At 42.7% G+C, this 20937-nt stretch overlaps 1 protein-coding gene across 3 annotated transcripts; it reads right to left on the bottom strand.

Moving 5' to 3' along the window:
* Window positions 1–450: 450 nt before the first annotated feature.
* Window positions 451–19298, bottom strand: sec24c (SEC24 homolog C, COPII coat complex component). 3 transcript variants are annotated; one of them, XM_051417384.1, is made up of 25 exons: window positions 19124–19298; window positions 17330–17508; window positions 16953–17033; window positions 16077–16203; window positions 14745–14911; window positions 13827–14621; window positions 13602–13744; window positions 12531–12599; window positions 11267–11375; window positions 11034–11161; window positions 10071–10209; window positions 9858–9973; window positions 9085–9209; window positions 8532–8723; window positions 8274–8367; window positions 7763–7879; window positions 7445–7615; window positions 7153–7249; window positions 6890–7035; window positions 6324–6462; window positions 5783–5901; window positions 5237–5416; window positions 4275–4460; window positions 3479–3568; window positions 451–2426 (listed from the first exon to the last, which is right to left on the bottom strand). In XM_051417384.1, the coding sequence occupies exons 2-25, from the start codon at window positions 17487–17489 to the stop codon at window positions 2286–2288; spliced, it is 3831 nt and encodes a 1276-aa protein (XP_051273344.1). In that variant the 5' UTR covers window positions 17490–17508; window positions 19124–19298; the 3' UTR covers window positions 451–2285. The 3 variants fall into 3 exon arrangements, with proteins under 3 accessions (XP_051273344.1, XP_051273346.1, XP_051273347.1); XM_051417386.1 differs by lacking the exon at window positions 12531–12599 and having other exon boundaries at window positions 19124–19297; XM_051417387.1 differs by lacking the exon at window positions 16953–17033 and having other exon boundaries at window positions 19124–19297.
* Between the last annotated feature and the right edge of the window lie 1639 nt (window positions 19299–20937).

Here is a 20937-nt window from a genome sequence, read left to right as displayed (position 1 = left end):
AGTAGAACAATAACCAAACGTCAGAAGAAATCACACAATTATATAATAATGTCAGATCTGATGTAATATTATAGGAAATAATCTGCTCAACATTCATCAAAATTGTGTGTTTTTGTGTTCACAAATGGGTTAATTGTACAGTTTATTAGTTGTTATGCATTTAATATAATATGAAATATTCATAAATATGTCACTTAGTCAGGGGTCGTTTACGTAATGATTAATAGTGAATAGAAGTCGCATAAGGATACTGGTCTAGACACGAAGAGGAAGTGAAGACAGTTTTGTAATTTAGAAAAAAAAAAAACAGTAAAAACTGTCTATACAGTGATTGTATATATAGACACCATGTGTACAGCAATACGAACAGAATGAGCTTTGATTAAATTGAAAATATATATTGGTATAATTTGTGGTAAAGCTAGAAAAGGGAGAAGCAAACTGGGGGAATTTCACTTTCAACAATCATTTTATTAGCAGTCCCAAGAGGCAATGAAAAAAAAAAATCAAAGAAAAAAAAGGAACAGAAATTAAGATTACAGTCAAGACGGTGGGCTAATTAAAGTCAGTGAACATAAAGACGGAACAGAGGGCTGCACACACACCAAACAAAACACAAAAGTCACATTGTTAAAAAAGGAACAGAAAGTGATAAATGAAGAAGACTGAATTTAATCTCATGGGTAGTGTGTGTGTGTGTGTGTGTATATGTGTGTTGGCTGATCCCTCTGTTCCTCAGGAGAAATTCACCAGGACCGACCCCACATTCACACACACACACACACACACACATACAAACACACTCTCACACCTCGCACTCACTCGCTCACACGCACACAAACATATCAAAAAAGCCAGTCAAGGTCTTCCTCTCTTCAGTAAAAGCCCTGATTTTATATTCAGGCTATTTGTGACAGAGAAATCAACCATCAACAAACCACAGCTGTTCAGGCAGGTCTTTAAAATTGTTATTTTCTATTAATTCTGTACAGATTATATATTTGTATTTACACACTGACTGAACATCGTCAGTGCGGAGACAACTCGAGAGTTTGCGAACATTAACTGATGTCCATTTATCCGTTGTCATTCTGTGCTCATTTCTGTCTGCTGGAAATTGCTTTTTTTTTTTTTTAAACAATTTTGGACACCAAAACTGATATAAAGTCTGCAGCACTACATGTCATCAACAGACAGAAACTAACCACAAGGGGGGAGGGGGGATTTCCCCCGTCGCTGTGCTGCCGAGATCAAAATTTCACACCTGTCGTCGATTGCTTTTGTTCTTCATTGTGTGTCTGGCCCTTTTCTCTTTGCTGCATAGACTTTGAACTAATGAAAGCTTCCTCTCATAACAGAATCACAACATCTGGTTCATCAGTGAACAAAAATCTGAGCGGATGTTTGCATCAGTAACGCAATCAACCGAATCTGGATTGTTCCAATTGCTCTAATGACTGGTTATCAGTCACAGCAGAGCTTTATTTTCAGTTTACTTGTGAACTCAAACCCAGATTTTTCATTTCAACATGCTTCTTTAATGCTTTCTGTGGGCGAAAGGTCATCAGGCTCCAGTTTGAGCCTTTAAATCTAGGCTTAAATTCAGTTGCTCACATCTGGAGACATACCGGGAAAAAAAGAATCGGGCAGTGGGTAACTAATCCTCTCACATCTGGAAACACACACAGCATGGGAAGGGGGTACTAAGGCCATGATTAAAAGGAGAGAAGAGACAGAAAAAAAACAGCATTTATTCATTCCATTTATGTCTTGGTACGTAGATGTCCTTCACTCTATTGGGAATCAATCATATAAAAAGTGTTTGCTATCCGAGGGTCGTTTATTTACCCGAAACAGCCTTTTCAGTGCTAGTAATACAGACAGTTCACCGACTACAGTCAACATCAGCCGTCTCCGACACTCACTCAGTCTGTTGCATACATAATTGTTCACTTGTATATATACATTACCCTCCCTCGTCAGTTATTTCGCTCCTGCTGTGTTGGAGCAGCAGATTTGAGGCAGAGTAAAGCTCTATTAACATCAGACTCTCTCTCTCTCTCTCGCTCTCTCGCTCATACACACACTTGCACTAACACACACACACAACGAAATCTGCCAGCCGGTCTCTGATGCTCAGCTGACAGACAGCGAGGAGAGCTTTAGTTTATTAGGTTTAAAAAAAAAAAAAAGATAAAGCGCTTTCTTTCACAAGGAAGGGTGAAAAGGGGAGGTGAGGGTGGGGCGGAGGGGGATCATACAGGTGAAGGTGGGACTTTGTAGGCCTAGCTGAGAAGCTGGCGGATCTCCTTGTGCATGTGACACAAGAAGTCCACGTATGACGCTCCCCCGCTGGCGCTCTTGTCCTCGACCAAGAAGTGCCTGAATATCAGCTCGGTTCTGTCTTCCTGTTTCACCACCATCAGCTGCAAACAAGAAGAGAGAGACATGTGAGAAAGAGGGAGCACACAGGAGGGCTCAGTCCAATCGGGTATCAATAACTGTGAAGTAGGGCTGCAACTGCAGATTATTTTACTACTGATTTAATTAATAATTTTACTTTTTTGTCCATAATAGAGCCCACACATAGGAAGAAGAAAGGGGAAGCTGAAGTCAGAGGAAGTTTGACATTTTAGCTTGACAACTAACTTAAAGGACCAGTGTGTAGGATTTGGTGGCATCTAGTGGTGATGTTTGATTGCAACCATTTTAAATCAGCTCTGTCTTCCAAGTCTGCAGGAGAAACCACGATGGCTGTGAAACTTGTGAAAAACAACTGTATCTAGAGCAGGTGATTGTCTGTCTGTTCTGGGTGACTGTAGAAACATGGGGGTTAGAAAGGCCTCTGTGGAAGAAGACCTGCTCCCTCTGTAGATAAAAATGTCTCCTTCTAAGGTAACACACAAAGATTCTTATTTTCAGGTGATTTTACACTAATGAAACACACAATGGACCTTGAAAAGAATAATCACTATTCAATACATATATGATACTGGGTTTACTATACAATATTTAACAAAATGCGATTGGAGACAAATGATTAAATTAAGACAAAAATCTATAAAATGTATTTTCTTTATCAAATTATAGAATCTTTTTTTATTTCTGAGGTGAAACTGATCTCTGCTGATAACAAGGTTGATATCATGATTCATTTTTAATCTCATTGATTTGAATCTTCACATATTTGTATTGCAATCTCACTGTCTCGGGATATGTATTTACTATCCTAGTTTAGACAGATTTTGATAAACTTCCTGTTTGTCTGCTTTGTTTCGACACTGATGAACAGAAAAAATTGACATCTTTGGTTGAAGATATAGAGACAACAACTTTGTTTAGGTCTTGATACTGAGACTCAGTTACCATACTGGCACTGATATCAGCAGCCAGCCGCAAACAGGACAGAAAAATGACAGAAGGGGGTCAGAAAGTGTTTGGACACAGAGACATCAGAGGAGGAAAAGAGAAAGTTTACCTTCATGTATCGTGATCGCTGAGCTCTGAAGGAATCTATGATCTCTCTGAGTCTCTGAGAGAAAGGGTTGTCCAGCACTGGCAGATTGGTCTGAAACACAGAGCAGTGATATTCAGCTTTGAAAGTTAATCCAATATGAAATAGGAGCAATATATACTGTACATCACAAAACAATAAAATAAACCCTAAATAAAATCTTTACTGCAAAGTAATGTATTCCACTGTTCTACATAAGATCTTCTCTCATTAAAACTACAAAATAATTTAGTTCTTCTTGATAAATGGTGTAATAATGTGTCGACCAGGAAAATGATAGAAAAGACTATTATAGACACTAAATAACATTCTTCATAATTTCTCATATCTGCCTCTATGTTCCTGACAGCTATTAGCCATTTTAAAGTTGGAAGTGGGCAGAGAGTGACAGGGAAGTAAGGGATATTACGCAGATTACGATTAAGTTCTGGATTTCTATTTAGTAGAAAATGTTGGAATGACAGTGTGTTTGTTTAACTTTGCCCAATAAACATAAAGTTGACTCAAACATAGTGGAATGCCTTTACATTTTGCTAAGAAACAAATATTTTTATTGGATAATTCTTTAGTTTGGAATCCACATTATTTCTACACATCCAGTTAACCCTTTTTTTTGTAGGGGATATAACGGACAAACCGTAATATATAAAATCCCTAAATAGAAGCATGGTACGTTGGAGAAGAGCTGTACAACTTCGGCCCTTATAAACACAGCCACGGTCAACAAACATAACATGGGAGTCTATCCGTTTCCTCTCACCATGCTCGGCTCTATCTGGCTGAAGCTCGGCGTGCCGAAGATGTTGAGCAGCAGCTCCTGCTGAACGTTGGCTCCCACCCACAGGAAGAGGTGGAGTCCCGTCTCCAGGAGGTAAACTCCACCTTTAGACAGCCTCTCCTCTGAGTCCCTCACCGCCATTGGCAACGACCCGCTTTCCAACTTTGTCTGGAAAGTCCAAGAAAATCAACAATATTAGATGAATTATGATGAATGATAGTTTGCAATCTACCAAAAATGTTTCATTTTCCTCCCCTGCAAAGTATTGTTTTAGTTGTTTACAGATGAGGAGACTTGAGGTAATGCAGCCCATCTTTTCTCTTGTGCAATAAATTGATAAATATATGTGTTGTAACAGATTATAGTGTGTATTAAGGGAAAAAAAGGAGCTGGTAAAATAAAACACCACACTTTTACACAATCACTAAAGGCAGTCCTCTCGTTCATATGAAGTCTGTTGGCACAGCAGGGGTGCGATAGTTGAACCTGGTTCGACTTTTACTGCATCACGTTACCCGACAAGGCCAATAAAATACATGCAAGCACACATTCCTGGCAGATTACTTTTCACATGAACCCCGTATTTCTACTGATAACCTCACGATTGTTGTGAAAAAAGATAAAATAATTGCTGCAATGATACGATCCTGAATGAATGTCTGAGTATTAGTGTCTGATAAGCCTTTAAACACATCAATCTGCGACTACAACTAGATCATATTTCACCTTAAACACCAACGCAGGAGAACACATATTACAGTGTGCTAATGATAATAGTGGGGACTGAAATGCCCATTTTCACACGTGATGCCATTTTAAGTTTGTCAGGGTTCAGTGAGTGTGTGTACTGGTACCGACGCCGACGCCATAAGATGGACTCAAAATGATCAGGTGACGAGAGGAGACCTTTGTGTTGGGGTGTGCATGTGAATGTGTGGTCTCACCAGTGGCAGCAGGCGGGGGTAGAAGAATACGTGGCTCTCTGAGACATCCATGCAGCTAATCAGCTGCCTCAGGTAAGCCCGGTCGTCCAACGAGACGTCGGCTCCCGGCAGCAGCACGTCGCTCTTCAGCACACAGTTCAGATAGACAGGCAGCAGCTTCATACACTCTGGGAGGATCAGCTGGAAGACACACACACACACACACACACACACACACACACACACACACACACACACACACACACACACACACACACACACACACACACACACACACACACACACACACACACACACACACACACACACACACACACACACACACACACACACACACACACGGATATAAATACCTGAAGTGACACTTAAATGTGTAAAGGCAGAGTAATTAACTGAGACACTTTGGCATTTATGTTATTTGTGGTACATGGACCGATTCTATTTAGCTAAAAGTTGAGAAAATCTGCATCAAGTGATCTTTCTCTAGATATTTCTCAAAGTGGTGTCTTCTGGGTGTATATACAGTATACTGAGGGCTTTCAGTACCTGACCAGCAGATGAAGGGCTTGCGCAGTTCTTTCGATAGCAGGCCAGAATCTGAGCACACTGGTTGACCAGAGTGTCTCTCACTGCCTTGGTGGGGTTGCTGAGGACGCCACGGAAAGCTGCAACACACAAAAACACACACATATAAACATACCGACTGTGACAGCGATGACTTTTAATTAATAAATCAAACACCATGAAATAAGTAGGTAATTGTATGCGATCTAATAAAATAAGATGTATTAAACTGATTGCAGTTTACCATCTTCCACCTTCCTTTCTCCTGTGGATGGTGAGTAAATGATGACGATGATCTACTTCAAGCTTACAAAGCTACAAACTATCAGGAGCAGCTGCAGCTCTGTACTAGTGGAGCAGCTGGGGGATGCTTGATAGTATTTTTAGAAAATGTGACTCATTCATTTCTCCACTCACACCTTACTCAGACTTTTAGAGTACAACAGTGTTGCATTATACGCTCCGTGCCTCCGACACTGAATAACAATGAAGAGGATATTGTTGAGGGCGTGCCGGTCCTCACCATATTTGGAGAAGAAGTTGATGATTGTGTCTGTCTCACAGTTGCGGTACAGGTCAGCCAGCTGAGAGCAGCAGTTCACTGCCATGTTGTGAACACGGAGACGCCTCTGGCCGCTGCAGCTGGTGTACAGCACGGCGCACTACAGTGAAAATAAAACAATGTGTGTCAAGTTTTCCACAATACAATTGCAGCTGAGGCAGCGCCATCCCAAAAACGCACACATAAAAACAGGTTATTATTCAAATGTTTGTAATTTACATATCCACAGTAACAAAGTCAGTTTACTATCTTGTGTGACTTTTCATTTGTGCCTCAATAACCCTAAATCACTGGTCCTCCAGATCCTGCTACTTTGTTATTTGATGCCAGATTAATTGACTGATTGATTTAATGCAATGGAGGCCAGATAAGGTGGCTACAATCAACTATAGCTGTAGGACAAGACAACCAGCAGTAATCTGAAGCACACAAAGTTAAAACTACCCAAATATGGCTGAACTGTAAATTATTAATTAAATGTGTTCCCTTATTAATAAGGATATCCTTCAGAAGATTTTGTTGCACACCTGCATGAGTGCCCCCGTCTCCTCACTGAGCTTGTCATCGTGTTTGAACTCGACAGTGATGGCCTTGTCACAGTCCAGGCCTGCTAGCTCCACATCTGTGGTGTTACTCATAAAGAAGGAGCCGAAGAAGTCTGTCGCTCGGATACCTGAGGGGAGGAGAGGGCGATGACAGAGGAAGAAGAGGAGGGACCATGAGGTTGAATTACACATTAATTATAATATAATAATGCAATATTTTTTGTTTTCAAGTGGGCGAGCCTCACCTGTGCTGGTTCGCACCCTCATGACAGCATCAAACCCTACTAGTTTCTGAACATCTCGTCTGAGGTCGTTCAGGAATCTCTCCTTGTCCGCCTGAGCCTGGGATAAAGACACCATGCGTTACGTACAAAAGTAACATGTTACACAGTGGCAAATCATCCAGAAATGACAGCATTATAGGGACTACAGTACATCATTAAACTCTGTACACTGCAAACAAAATCTTATTGTTGCCATAATATAAGCGATTGCAGCAGTTTCATAATGAGACAGAAAAAGGTGGTTTTCTCTCACCTGGAAGTAGGTGTATTTGTAGACAGAACCTCCAGTGGAGACAGGAACCACCCCTAACGTGGCAACGTCTACGTATTGGTTGGGGAAGAGGAAGAGATCCACACAACATCCCTGTGCTACACACTCCTTAGCCAGGGTGTTGTAGAAACCCACTTGGGGCTGGAACAGAGACTGAGGAAGACAGGAGAGGAGGGGGAGTCAGTGTGAGAGTCTTGAGGAATACATATTAAATTGCGACACATAAAACATACATAAAATCCCTTTGTAACAGCACGACTCAGTACACAATAAAGCACAACTTGTTACACTGGTGTTTACCTTTTCCTTATCTGTCCCAATCAGCTTCTTGTCTTCTCTATTTTTTAGTTTTCCAGGAGCCTCTGCTATGGGCAGAGAGGTGTGAAACACAAACAGCTTCCCTGCACAGTCTGCAGCCTGAGAAAGTGACACACAGCAACATAAAAATCATCAGGTGTCAGTGGCTCTGTACAGACTCAGTATCGCATATCCAGATGCATTAAGACTGCGCTGAAATCCATCTGAGTCATCCCGTTGAGTCATTCCTACACATTTTTAGTGAATGTTAGAGGGTTCACTTATTATATCTCAGCAAATTGTAAATACACCTCATGTGACAGGTTTACATTAACCTCACCTCAGGTGTATTTACTACAAGAAATATCACACATCATCATCTCTTTTCAATTCAAAATGTTCTGGGATCTTTAAGCGTCAGGAAAAAGTGTAGTTCCTAAAATTGTTCATGGAAAATGCTGTGGAAAAGGGACAGTGTCCCGTCTTAGGAAACCTTAACTTAAAATATGTTTACCTTGAGTGCCTCCAGTCCTGCCTGGATGACAGGTCCAAAGACTGTCTCTGTCTCCCTGGTGTCTGCAAACATCTCTGGGATCTGGTCCAGCAAACTGGAAAACACAATCAGCTCGTCATTAAACCCGATCAATTTGTCCGTCCACACACACAAAAAACATGTGGTTTTAATGTGTGTGTGTGTGTGTGTGTGTGTGTGTGTGTGTGTGTGTGTGTGTGTGTGTGTGTGTGTGTGTGTGTCTGGTTTGGGTCCACCCACCTCTCAATAACTAGCCGGCTCTCGTTGACGTTGACCAGGAAACCGTCGAGCAGGGGCACAAACATGTCCGATACATCCGACACCACCAACATCTGGGGCTGGGCCAGACTCGACTTGACGTTGTAGAAGTGCAAAACCTTGTTGTAGGTGACAAAACCCACCCGAACCACAGAGTCCATTTCTGGGTTCTCCCTGAAGGCAGGAACAGAGGATGAAATGGAAGCACAGTCAAGTTTGCTTAACATCAGCTGGAGGTGAGCGTATAAACTAGCAGTGTGTTTAGTCAATCTTCGCTCTTAAGAGGAAATGTTTTTTTCTTCCCCCGCTTCCTTCTTTTCCATTTCTGACTCTCTTTGCTTCCTTCGTTCCTCTTTATCCCCTGACTTTACTCTCATTCTTCTTTCCTTGCTACATGCTTCAATTCTTCCTATCCTATCCATCCTAGCATTTTCTTTGTCTCTTCTTCCTTGGTTCTTTTTCCTATCTTCCTCTTTCACTCTTCCCCTGCTCCTTTCCTTCTGTGCATCCCTTGTGTGTTTATGTGTTTGAGTACCTGGGCAGATAGTCTAGGAGGGTCTTGAGTTCCTGGCAGACAATGTTGACCATGCCGCTCTTCACTGCGTTGTAGGACACATCAATAAGGAAGATGAAGGCTGGAGGCTGAGGAAGCTTATTGTTCTGTGAGGGACAAAACGAGCAAATACTACGTAAGAATTCATGTGTAAATAACAGAAACATATTAACCACACAGACAGGTGCTGCAACTTAATTTTCTGACCAACTGAATTAGGATAAAAAGAAATAAAAAAAATATTAAAAAGGCTTAACATTCACTGGAAAACTGGGTGGTGTATCAATGTCAGACAAACTGAAGGGGGGTAGGTTAAACTATTTTGTAAGCTCCCTATCCCGTCAATACCAAAATCGATCCAGTACCCATCAGGATAAAAGATAACAGAATGTATTGTTAGCTGCCCTGCACCGAATTATTGCCAAACCGATGCCCATGAAATAAAATGTAGCTCAAGCCAATTTCAGCAAGACTCACTTTAAACAGCAGCCTAGAGGCATTACCTTTATTAGTTCATTAAATAATAACTGACTGGATCATTTTTGTAGATTGTTGTTGATGTCTTTGTTCATTGTTGTATCATTCTGACCTCTAATAAGCTTCTATTCCACAGAATTATGTTTGCAGATGCCTGAGGAGATTCATGGGTAAAAGATCCACTTCAGACTGTATAATTTAATTTAGAGCTCTTAAGGCCATTATAGTAGTTGTTGTTGTTTCCTGCAGATAGGAATGCTTTTGATACGAGGACTTACCTTACAGTAGTCGACGGTGGCCAGGAACTCGTAGCTGCCCAGGGAAAGCTCCGGCCTGTCGTAGCAGTCCACCCTCTTACCAGTGTGGTCCAGATGCTGGAAGTAATGTGGAGGCACTATGGGGGAAAAAGAGACAGGAGGGACAAGCGGATGAAATCAGTACAGCGAACTTAGTTTAGAAAAACATGTTTAAACACACAAACTCTGACTCACCCTCTGTGACGCAGCTGCAAAACCCACACTGGAAGCGGCGACCTCCCTCTATGAACTGCATGTATGGACACATGTAGGCCTTGCAACGGTTGCAGCGGATTGGACCACTCTCGCCATGGTCTACCAGATATGGAGGGCTCTGGTAAGAGAATCAATAAAAGGAGTAAGAGAATGCCTATGCAATAAGTTGAGTCGTACAATTTAGCTACAAGGGTGACTTCATCTATGAGGACACGATTACTGAAACAGGAGGTGATGTGTGCTCCTCCCTTAACAGTAAATATTTACACCATCTTTTATATAAGGCGGCCAAAATGATGTAATGTAAAACTGGTCCAAATGGATATTGGTTACACGTGGTGGTTGCACGAAACAAGGTCATGCAGCCACTCCCACCTCTGTGATTTTGAGATTATCCCACTGACATCCTGTCATAATAACTACATATCAGGCTGAAAAAATAATCTTTTTTCAAATCAGGTTATGGGTGGAGACTGTCCAACTGCTATGAAAATCTCAGTGGAAGATAGACCTGCACTGTGGCACATGAAGATGAAGAGAGTGACAACTACTTTCTCGATTAATCATGTGGTCTATAAAATGTCAGAAAATAGTGAAAAATATACTACAACGATCAGTCAATTATCACTATCAGTATAACTAATCGATAAATCAGCTTATCATTGCAGCTCTAAGCACACAGCCAAGAACCAAAGATAATATGCTATGAATATTTTATACAGAGCTCTTTTGACTGTCAACCTCTATTATCGCATCCTGCAAGAGGTCCAAAACGAATCTTCCTTCGTTTGCTTTCAGCCAGCTTTCCAATTAACACAGTTAATCTCATGCTCTCATGATACTGGGTCATGCACTAACAGCTACAGATCAGACAAAGCTGGAAAAAAGAGACCTAATTAAATAGGACTTACAAAAATTACAAAAATTAGGGGCACCGCTCACCTCATCTGGCGGCAGCGTGGCGAGGGGCTTGATGACGGCGGCCAGTGGCACCTGAGACTGCTTGGCCATATCAGCTGTGCAGGGCATATTGTAGGCCGTACAGCGGATAAACCTGGGACTGGCATTCCCTAAACACAGACACAGATTCTCCATTAAAATCACAATCTCTGCACAGTCCACATACCATCCTAAGATGGGAAGTTCCCAGATGTGGAAGTGTTAGTAGAACCTACCCTGGTCTTTGACCTGGAAGTTAGTGGTGACCAGCGGTGGGGCCTGACCTCTGACCCCTGTGGTGAATGGCTCGTTGCTCTTAGCCTTGTCATCTTCTATTACCTGGATCTAAACAGGGGAGCAGGGGGCACAAACGTCACAACCTTTATACACGTTTGCAGCATAAATACACACAATTAAGTGACATTACACAATATCCCCGGGTCTCAAACAGTCTACAGGAGGAACATTTAACACCCATGCAGGAGACAACTTTCACACAACCTCTACACACACACCTGCAGTTACCAAACACACACCCATTAACAGCTGTGGATAAAAATGTCACATTCAGCCATGACTAAGGTGACATATGGTACAAATGCATGCTGAAGTAAACTGCGTAGATTTACAAATACGACAGACTGACTTAAAAATATAACTGAATTAAATCCCTTAGAAAAAAAGGGATTTATGAAGGCATGCTATTAAATGCAAGGAATTGTGGGTAAGTCAGAACATTTCAGGCAGGCATGCAGGGCACAGAGAGAAGGGGGTGGCTGTCTTTAGATTGGCTGCCTTAAAGTCCTAATCAAAAACACAAAGAAGGTGAGGTGGGAGTGAGGCAGTGGTGACAACCAACACGGGGTTATGGGATCCAGTGCATATAATGATACGTAGAGTGGAAAACTGGGGCCACAATAATATGACTCATCACGGCCTCTAAGACACGAAGATGATTCTTATAGGAATAGTTGGAAAGTTGCTTCCTTGCAGAGATAATCACTTGAAGCTAACCAGCTACAAAATAGTTATCCAGCACAATTTCTTTTGTTTTTACACTGTACAGATACAAGGTGTTAATTAGTAAGCTTTAGAGTTACTGGTTGACATACTTTGTTACCTTTTTGACAGAGTCAGACCAACTGTTTCCCCACTTTCCAGTCTTCATGCTAAGCTAATTGAGCGGGCTGCTGGCTTCATATTTAGCTTACAGACATGTGCGGCATTAATCGTCTCATATTACTCTCGGCAAGAAAGCAAATAAGCATTTTTTTCCCCACAAAAACTACTATCACTCCTTTAAATGATCTGTGACTGGGATGACTGATCATGAACGGACATAGTAAGTTGAAATTGTTCTTATTTAAAAAAAGAAAGATTGTGGCTATTGCTGACTTTGAGGCGGTCGACGGGAAGAAGAGGATGTGGAAGCTGTAGGTTAGTGCAAGCGTACGGAGAGGACAGGAAGCAGAGGAAAAGGCAGGCACACAGGAAACTTACTGGGCTGGGGATAGCGTCTGGATCTATTCTATGTCTTGATTTCTGCACAGCCGGCATGTCAGACGCTTGCTTTACATTCAAATGTTTGTCCAGCAAATTGTGCAAAACAGGACAAAATAAATAAATACAAAGAGTGAAAATATAAAAGAGAGTGTGAAAAGAGAAAACTCAGCAAGACTATGCTGAGTAGCAGGCAGAATTCTTGTTATTCAGACAGAAACTTATCAGTAGTATTGATTATAGATTAGTAGCACTGTAGACTATGACAGTCAAGCGCAAGTAGATATAGACTAATATACCAGTAGCCTGACTCACATGCTAAGCAGCTCTATATGTAAACAAGGCCACAGAAGGTTACAAACAAGTGAAAACATGACTGTTAGGCCTGAGATATACTGGCTTTTAACAATGCGTTCGCATGATGGCTAACTTGCATATCTTGCGTCCGTTTGGAGCCGCTGGTTGTGCACATGCTCAGAAATTAACGCAACACAGGCGCATAGTTAAAAAGCAAGTATATCTCCGGCTTTAGCCCTCTAACAGTAAGGCAACAACAGGATAATTATAGGGTCATTTTCAATAATCAATGTATAAATATGTACTGTGATTACCATTAGTAAATCTGATCTCACAGGTTGATGTTTATAATTTTTTTCCCACCTGAATTTTACATCGTTGTAAATGTGTGAATTCAGTTACATGCTTATTACTGGGGTCATAGTTAAAGGTGGTGTTGTATTATATTGAGAAGTGTTTCTTTTTTTTCTCTGAATATAATCCAGTTCAGTACAACAACATCACTATGTCCTGAATGCTAAATTTAATTAAGACCTTTATCAGTGTCAAAAAAACTGACCATTATAGGCATTATGAAAGAGGACTTCATGGCAGAACTGCTGTATTGAACTGCATTAGATTGTGCAGGGTAAATTAGGCACTGCTACCTTATATCAGAACATGGTGTAAAGAACAGAAATGGTCAGCATTGATGTTGTGTTGTAGACCACGGTATTTGGTTTAGAAAAGTATAAAAGTGTGTGTGTGTGTGTGTGTTTGTTTGTGTCTGCTCACCGGACTGGGAATGGCATCTGGGTCAAGTCTTTTCTGTGCAGGGGGAGCAGGAGCTGGTGCTGGTGCAGGGGCTCCATAGTTTGGTTGCCCGGGATAAGGGCCTGCATATCCAGGCTGAGGGCCTCTCACCTGTCCAAATGCACCTGAAGATCACAAATAAATACATTTGTGATGGAGAAAACAAGTGAACACTATGTAGCTTCTACTTAAGGGCTCTCTCCTCACCATTCTGCTGAGGAGGGTATCCTCCCTGCATGCCGGGCTGAGATTGAGGCTGCTGCAGGGGCCCAGGAGGGCCCGGAGGGCCCTGTGGTCCTGGAGGGAGGTGGTTACTCTGGGCCATGGAAGTGGGGGGCATCTGGACACCGGAAGGGGGAGGACCTGAGAGGTAGGGGGGTGGTTGGGATGGAGGGGGCTGCTGATGGGGTGGCATTGGGCCTGGGTACTGGCCAGAGGAAATTGAGGTGGGAGGAGGAAAAGACCCAGGTTGAGAGGAAGGAGGGGGTGCTCTAGGTGGGAAAGAGCCCTGGGCAGGGGGAGGAGGGCCGGACACAAAGGCAGGCTGGCTGACAGGTGGAGGTGCTGAGGAGAAGGGGGGCTGGGCTGGAGGGAAGGGCTGCTGTGGCTGGGACACTGGGGGAGCAGGAGCTTGGCTGGGTGGAGGCACAGGACCCGAGTAGGAGGAGGGAGGAAAGGTTTGCTGAGAGGCGGGAGGAAAGGTTTGCTGAGAGGCGGGAGGAAAGGTTTGCTGAGAGGCGGGAGGAAAGGTTTGCTGAGAGGCGGGAGGCGGCGGTGCAGAAGAGGTGAATTGCTGTTGAGAGGTAGGGGGAAGAGAAGAGTTGAATGGCTGTTGAGAAGGAGGCGGGGGGCCTCCGTAGTATTGCTGAGAAGCTGCAGGGCCACTGGGAGGTGGCGGCTGGGTCGGGGCAGAGGACGCGGGGGGAGGGGCTTGGGTGTATGAGGGCGGAGGTGCGGCCGAGTAGGCAGTACTGGCAGGAGGCTGGGAGCTGTGAGGTGGAGCTGAGGAGAGAGCGACAGACAGTGTGGTTATCTCCAGCTGACACAAAGTCTGATACATGAATCTACAACACGTTTGTTAACATACATCCACATCACATTCACACAAGTTACATCTTAACGTACCGTATCCTGGGCCTGCGGGGGTTGGCGGTCCAGAGGTGATCTGCATCCCAGTCATCTGGTTAGTGACCTGCTGCATTGAGGGTGGGGGCCCGTAGTGTTGGGAATAGGAGGGATGCCCCCCTGACAGGTTCACAGCCCCCTGGTTGTATGACTGAGGCACAGCAGGCCTGGAAACAGACAAATGTTTCAGTGTGTATATACATGCACCAAAGTAACAGTCCGTTTTCTACAGTAAGCTGATTTCTTAAACGGCCTGTAAATTGGAAACTGGTTTACATAATCGAGTTAGGAGATTAGAGAGACTGGGTTTCTCTGGCTAGATTCCTCCTGGAGAACCCACATTTCTTGGCCATGTATCAATGACCAGGTTTATCTTTTCACATGTACATATGTGCAGGACAAAGACTTTACAGAGACACGTCTGAATGAAAAGGAGAGATCCTTACATAGTAATGAATGGTTTCTATTATAACCAAAGCAAAACTCAGACACATTCACACTGTGAGGGAAGGCTCCGCTCTGTCTGTCATCACTGTCCTGTCAGTCTGGTCCAACACACATACCCACAAAAATAGTCAGGACAGACTGACACAGCATCTTCTATCCTTAATGTAGTTAAAATAAGAAAGCCATGCTTCCAAAGTACCGTTCAGGGTGGTGGAGAAACCTGATTGCTGACCTGCTGCGTGGTTATATGGACTTCCAGTAAGCTGATTACTTAAGTGCATGTAAACTCACTGCCTAACATGATAAACATATTGAACTACCGGTGGTTTAACTACAGTCAAGGGGCTGTAACTAGAAACAGTGCATTTAGAGAAAGTAACTGTTCTACAGCCTTCATAAACTTCCCGACATTAGAGTTTCCTGAGGCAGTTCAGTATAATATTATCCTAGCATGATGGACTTCAAAGTCTTCGTCTTTGCAGTGGCAGGCTTTATCTTGTGTTTAATACCAGCACATAAAGAAAAAAGAAAACTGAACATCAGCAGCAATTGGAACTCACATCACATTGACAGTGTTTTTGAATAATTTGGGTTTGGAGTCCACTTTCACTACTAACTAACCTCACGACAGTCTTCTTGGAGGAGCTCCAAGTCCTGAGGTTTCAGACAGCCTCAGTGCACTTATTTAGTGTGTTTAAATGGATTCTGTCACCCACTTCAATGAGCTGAGCTCATGGACTGAAAGCTGCAGACTTTGAATAATGGAAGTGTTCACACCTCAAGTAGAAAAGAATTTAAGTATCTCTGTTGATAAAAGTTTTACATATTGATTCAAAAACCCGAGGCCTAAAAACACTACACAACAATCAATCAACATGAAATTACCTGGGTGGTGCCTGTGTCATAAGTGGGGGTCCATTCTGCATGTCCCCTCGACTGTGACTGTACTGATTATACGGTTGAGGCGCTGAGACTGGGGGGGCTCCAGAGACGGGAGGACCCCTGGCAGGACCTGAAATGCAGAGACAAAATATTACACACCTGTAAAAACGCATAATCACCCCTGCAACAAATAATCCTCAAATCACTCTGATAACAATCTTTCAAACCCGATGAGATTAGTGCAGCAAGCAAAACATGCCTATAGACCACCAACACATTTTTAGACCTAACTGATTACATTCCCTGGTTTTGCCTCTGCGGTCAGGAGCACAGACTACATACTGAAACCAGGTTTGCAGAGACTGTGTACTAAGAGGGTCAAGTTAAATTCATGGGACCAATATTCTGATTGAGACTGGAAATAAACACCAGACATCCGACAATTTTAGGATGTTACTTGTATGTACGACAGATAAAATCCAGCTACTCTTACCGTTTTAAATTTTCCGTCATGAGAGTAGTTTGAGTAGCAAAATAAACCAGTCTACCTTCCCTACTGGACATTATAATAACATCAAAATATGTGTGTAAAAAATACAATGTGAACAAACAGAAAATAAATATGACCAGTGGATGCAGAGATTTAATTTGGAACATCTGTGATTCACACTTCTGGGTAATGCAAACACTTGGTAATAAAAAGGTTAGTAACTGGTTGGCTGCTACACTGAACAGTCACTGGTGTTTGGTAGAAAAGATCTTCTGTTGTATGCCGAGAAAAGGTCGTGGCAGCAAAGATAATGCACGTACAGAGAGGATTCGATGATTGCAGAGCATGTGGAGTGTGAAATGAGCAAGAACAAGAGAGGAGGCAGTTACCTAAGTCAAGAGGAGAGGAGAGGTCAGAGACTGGGTTGGCAGCCACAGCCTTAGAGGGAAAGCTTGTGAAAGGAGAATAACCTGAAATACAAGAAAAGAAGGAAGGAGGGCAAACACAGAGAGATGTAGGGGAAATGAGTAAAGCCACATGGAGAAATGAGAGGGGAGTTTAGATTCAGATTAGTATGCACAGACACAGTGCTGTTCTTACATACACACACATGAACAATCACACGGCGAGAAGCAGGTAGAAGGACACTCCAAGGTTATGAGTGTATTAGCAGTTGAAGAGCATCACAGCAGATCTGGTCTCTCTCTCTCACTCTCAACTCACTCACTTACTTACAAGCAAACTTTCTCAGAAGAAAACTGTTTACCTTGTGGCGGAGCCCCAGGCTGGTAGGCTGAAGCAGGGCCATTGTAGGGTGCGTAGGGTGCAGGGTATCCCCCATCCAGGGGTGCGTAGCCAGGTTGGCCGTAGCCAGGCTGGGGCTGGCCATACGGAGAGGCCATTGGAGTGGGCTGGTTTACATTCATCCTCAGTTCATCCCTAAATCTGGATGAAATTGTGACACAATTATAACACACACGTCATAATGTAAACTTACTGCGACTAAACCCGCTTAGCTTGTTTCCCGGTTCTAAACAGAGATTTCACAACCAGGTTGCCCTGAAGTGTAAAAGCCTGTGAGACAAATGGTATTAATGATAAAGACAGAGTTAGGTTCGGAGCCTGAAGGGACAGTCGTTGCAGTCTTTTCCAGGAGCTGGGACAATCTGCTCACTCCATGAACAGAACAGAACCTCCAAAATCACACAACAACTGATCTGAGACACAGTGCCCATCGCACCTGAACAAGAAAAGTACACAAAACACACAGATATTAACTCTACAAGTTTCTACAGTCAAACTTTCTTTGGTACATTAGTACTTCCTGTTTCAGTGACACCTTTATTAGCTCTTTATATTTACCTTGGCCACACCCACAGCTTGCATCTCAGTCACTAGCCATTAACTAAGTTTACACACACACACACACTTTATTTCTGTACCAAACAAACATGCTTTCTTAAATCCGTAGAACAAGATTTGTAGGCCAGGGCATCTCTGCAGCACCACAGTAACCTCATTATAATGATGTTTTAAATGAAAACAAGTCACCAGACTAACATTTAAAACAAATCAGACACAAACAACAAGACTAGAAACTATTCTCTCTGCTTTGAGGGCCAAGATTAAAAGCCTGATCCTGTGCAGACAGTGTGTAATGTCTACTGGAGTCACACATGTGGAAAGTGTTCATAACAGCAGAGTCATGAGAAGAAGGGGGCAACTTTAGGACTTGAACCTTGCCAACAGAAGTGTGTTTATCCACTTGGCTTCTGGAGACTGGCCTAACTTATATGACAAGAGAGATGAGTATCACCTAACACACAAACACGGGCTGGACGAGCGGGGGCCTTTGAATAATTCAGCAGTGCAGGTGCCACAACGAGAAACACAATCTCTGGAGCCGCACAGCTATTTAGTAGGTCGGGCCTACTGAGTGACCCACATCTGCTGCCCTGGTGAGGTCGCACAGTGAGCAGCAGGGGTTAGCAATTACAGCCAAACACTAGGTAAGAAAAGAAAAGAATAAGAAACACATGGCAGGGGATGGTTTAAACTCCAGCTTCGTGGTGGTAAAGGCGAGTGTGCTAACGGGAGCAGCCTCAGTTAGCCACCTAGCTCACGTTAGCACTGTCAACCAGAAAACATCACAACACAAGAGGCTGGCTGGCTAACACTTGAATCCGGCTTGACTCACACTTGATCCGGCTCGACTGATACGAGTCTGACCCGCAGCGGTAAACAACGTCTTTAGCTCCAACATAAGAGAGCTAACGTTAGCAACCACACTACTTGAATCACGATGACAGCACTAAGTGGTTGAATCAGCTGTGGACGAATCGCCTCAACCCGACGAGGTGGGGTACGGGTAGGGGGTAAGGGTAGGGGGTAAGGGGGGGTAGCTACGGTTAGCAAATGTTAGCTCACCAACGCTAAGCTTAGCTAATAACCGCCAGCTATTTCGCCGAGCCATGCTAGCCCCTCGCTAGCATTAGCTAACGTAGCGAAAGCGATGTAAAAGCCGGGCCGGGGGGGGCTCATTCCCCGGGTTCAAACCTACCTCCGACCGGTGGTAAAGAGTAAGGGTGGTCCACTTGTCTCGGGGTAAACTGTGAAACCCGGCGGCCGACAAACTGTGAAGTCGATGTGGTCCCGGGGTGTTTCTCGTTAATCCCTCCTCGGTATCAGAAGCGGACATTCAGCGGAACTGCTGCAGCGCTGTGCCACGTCCACATCCGGACACCGTAGAGCGACTTCCCCCCCCCCACTACTCCTCTTTCACCTTCTCTACTGTACCCACAGCACTACAAGATTTTACATTTAAAACACTTTTATTTAATGATATATATGCACAATTATGGCCCCAGTAATTCTTGTTTTACAGTTTTGTTACTCACAAAATGTGATTTATTCTTTACACTTTAAATTATTACTGTATTTATTTACTAGTTACATTACTTTCCGCGCAAAATTGATAATTTAAGATAAGATATATACCTTTATTAATCCCCCACAGCAGCTTTGGGGAATATGGTGCAATAAAAAGAGTTTACATACAATAGTATCAAATTGTGTCCTTTCTCCCTAAAATTCAGACATTTGACGATTAAAATCCAGTTTTGTTTGTTAAAATCAAAGTAATGGGAATATTTCCAGCCACTTAATATGAACGTTTACATCTTCCAAACTATTTTCCTCCATGTTTACATAAATTAATCCAAGGATGTGATTGGACTGTTGGATTTTAAATTAGTACGGTGCCTACAAAATAATATTCTAACTAATAATTGTTTTTTTGGGGGGGATTGTAATATTATTACTGAAATGTATTAGTAAGTAGTTACACTGTTAGTTGCTGGGGAAAGTGATATAATTACTATAATTACTAGTTACTGCCCAGCTCTGTTGTTTTCACATTCATTGGCTCTTTTAAAATCCCCCTCCATTCAAAAATATGTTTCTCTTCTTGATCCTACAGTTGGATGTTTGAGCTTCACCGTGCAGTAATAATGTACGTCCACACTATGTTTGTTTCACACTAGAAGGATGTTTTCACATTCATCTTCTCTCATTTCTCTGAGCTCAGTGAAAGATCAGATTTTAAGGGGCGGGGCCTACAAGCATTATTTGTGACATCACAAATTGTTTGGAAGCCAAATCCTGGAGCAGTATGCAACTTATATAAGTGTGATGTAGAAACCTGAAGCCGTCAGTGTACGCACACTGAGAGTGGACTTTACAGTGAAGTAGGAGACAGATTGTGTCCAACACGAAAACTATATTAATTTAATATTCATAGTTTTTGTATGAAATTATAGTTAATTTTTAACGAGGTAGAAGGAGTTGATGCCTTTTTAAGGATTTGAATGCAGAAATTATAAATCTTCTGCAGAAAAAACTTCAGACACATAATTGTTCCAAGCAGAGTATTTGTCTTATATGTCTTACATAATACATGTCTGGAGTGGAAGTTCCCCTTTGGCTAAGAGCCAATAGGGCTATGGTGATCCTTCCAGTCATTTATCAAATAATAATAATAATAATGTGTCAAGAGGAAGACAACTTAATTGGACCAAAGTGTCAGAACCAAATGTGAGCCGGCCTGGGCCCATATCATGTTTTCCAGATTTGGCTTTATTTTGGGGGTACACATTGGGGATGAGTATCAATTTACTGGGACAAATTAGGCCCAGATCCTTTGCAATCAAGCCCAATATGGATTTATGTTAGGAGGCTATTAATCACAAACCTTGCATGAGTTTCAGTAGGTGATCAGATGCTTTTCTTCAAGATCAGCAGTCTAAGAGCCAGTAATCAACGTAGAACCTGACCCTCATATTAATAATCTAAATCTAATGTGTAAAGTTATGTTTC

Source organism: Dicentrarchus labrax, unplaced genomic scaffold (genome assembly GCF_905237075.1).
Source record: "Dicentrarchus labrax unplaced genomic scaffold, dlabrax2021, whole genome shotgun sequence".
In the NCBI taxonomy this organism is placed as follows: domain Eukaryota; kingdom Metazoa; phylum Chordata; class Actinopteri; family Moronidae; genus Dicentrarchus; species Dicentrarchus labrax.
The sequence above is the reverse complement of the archived record's forward strand: the minus strand, read 5'-3'. Positions and strand labels throughout refer to the sequence as shown.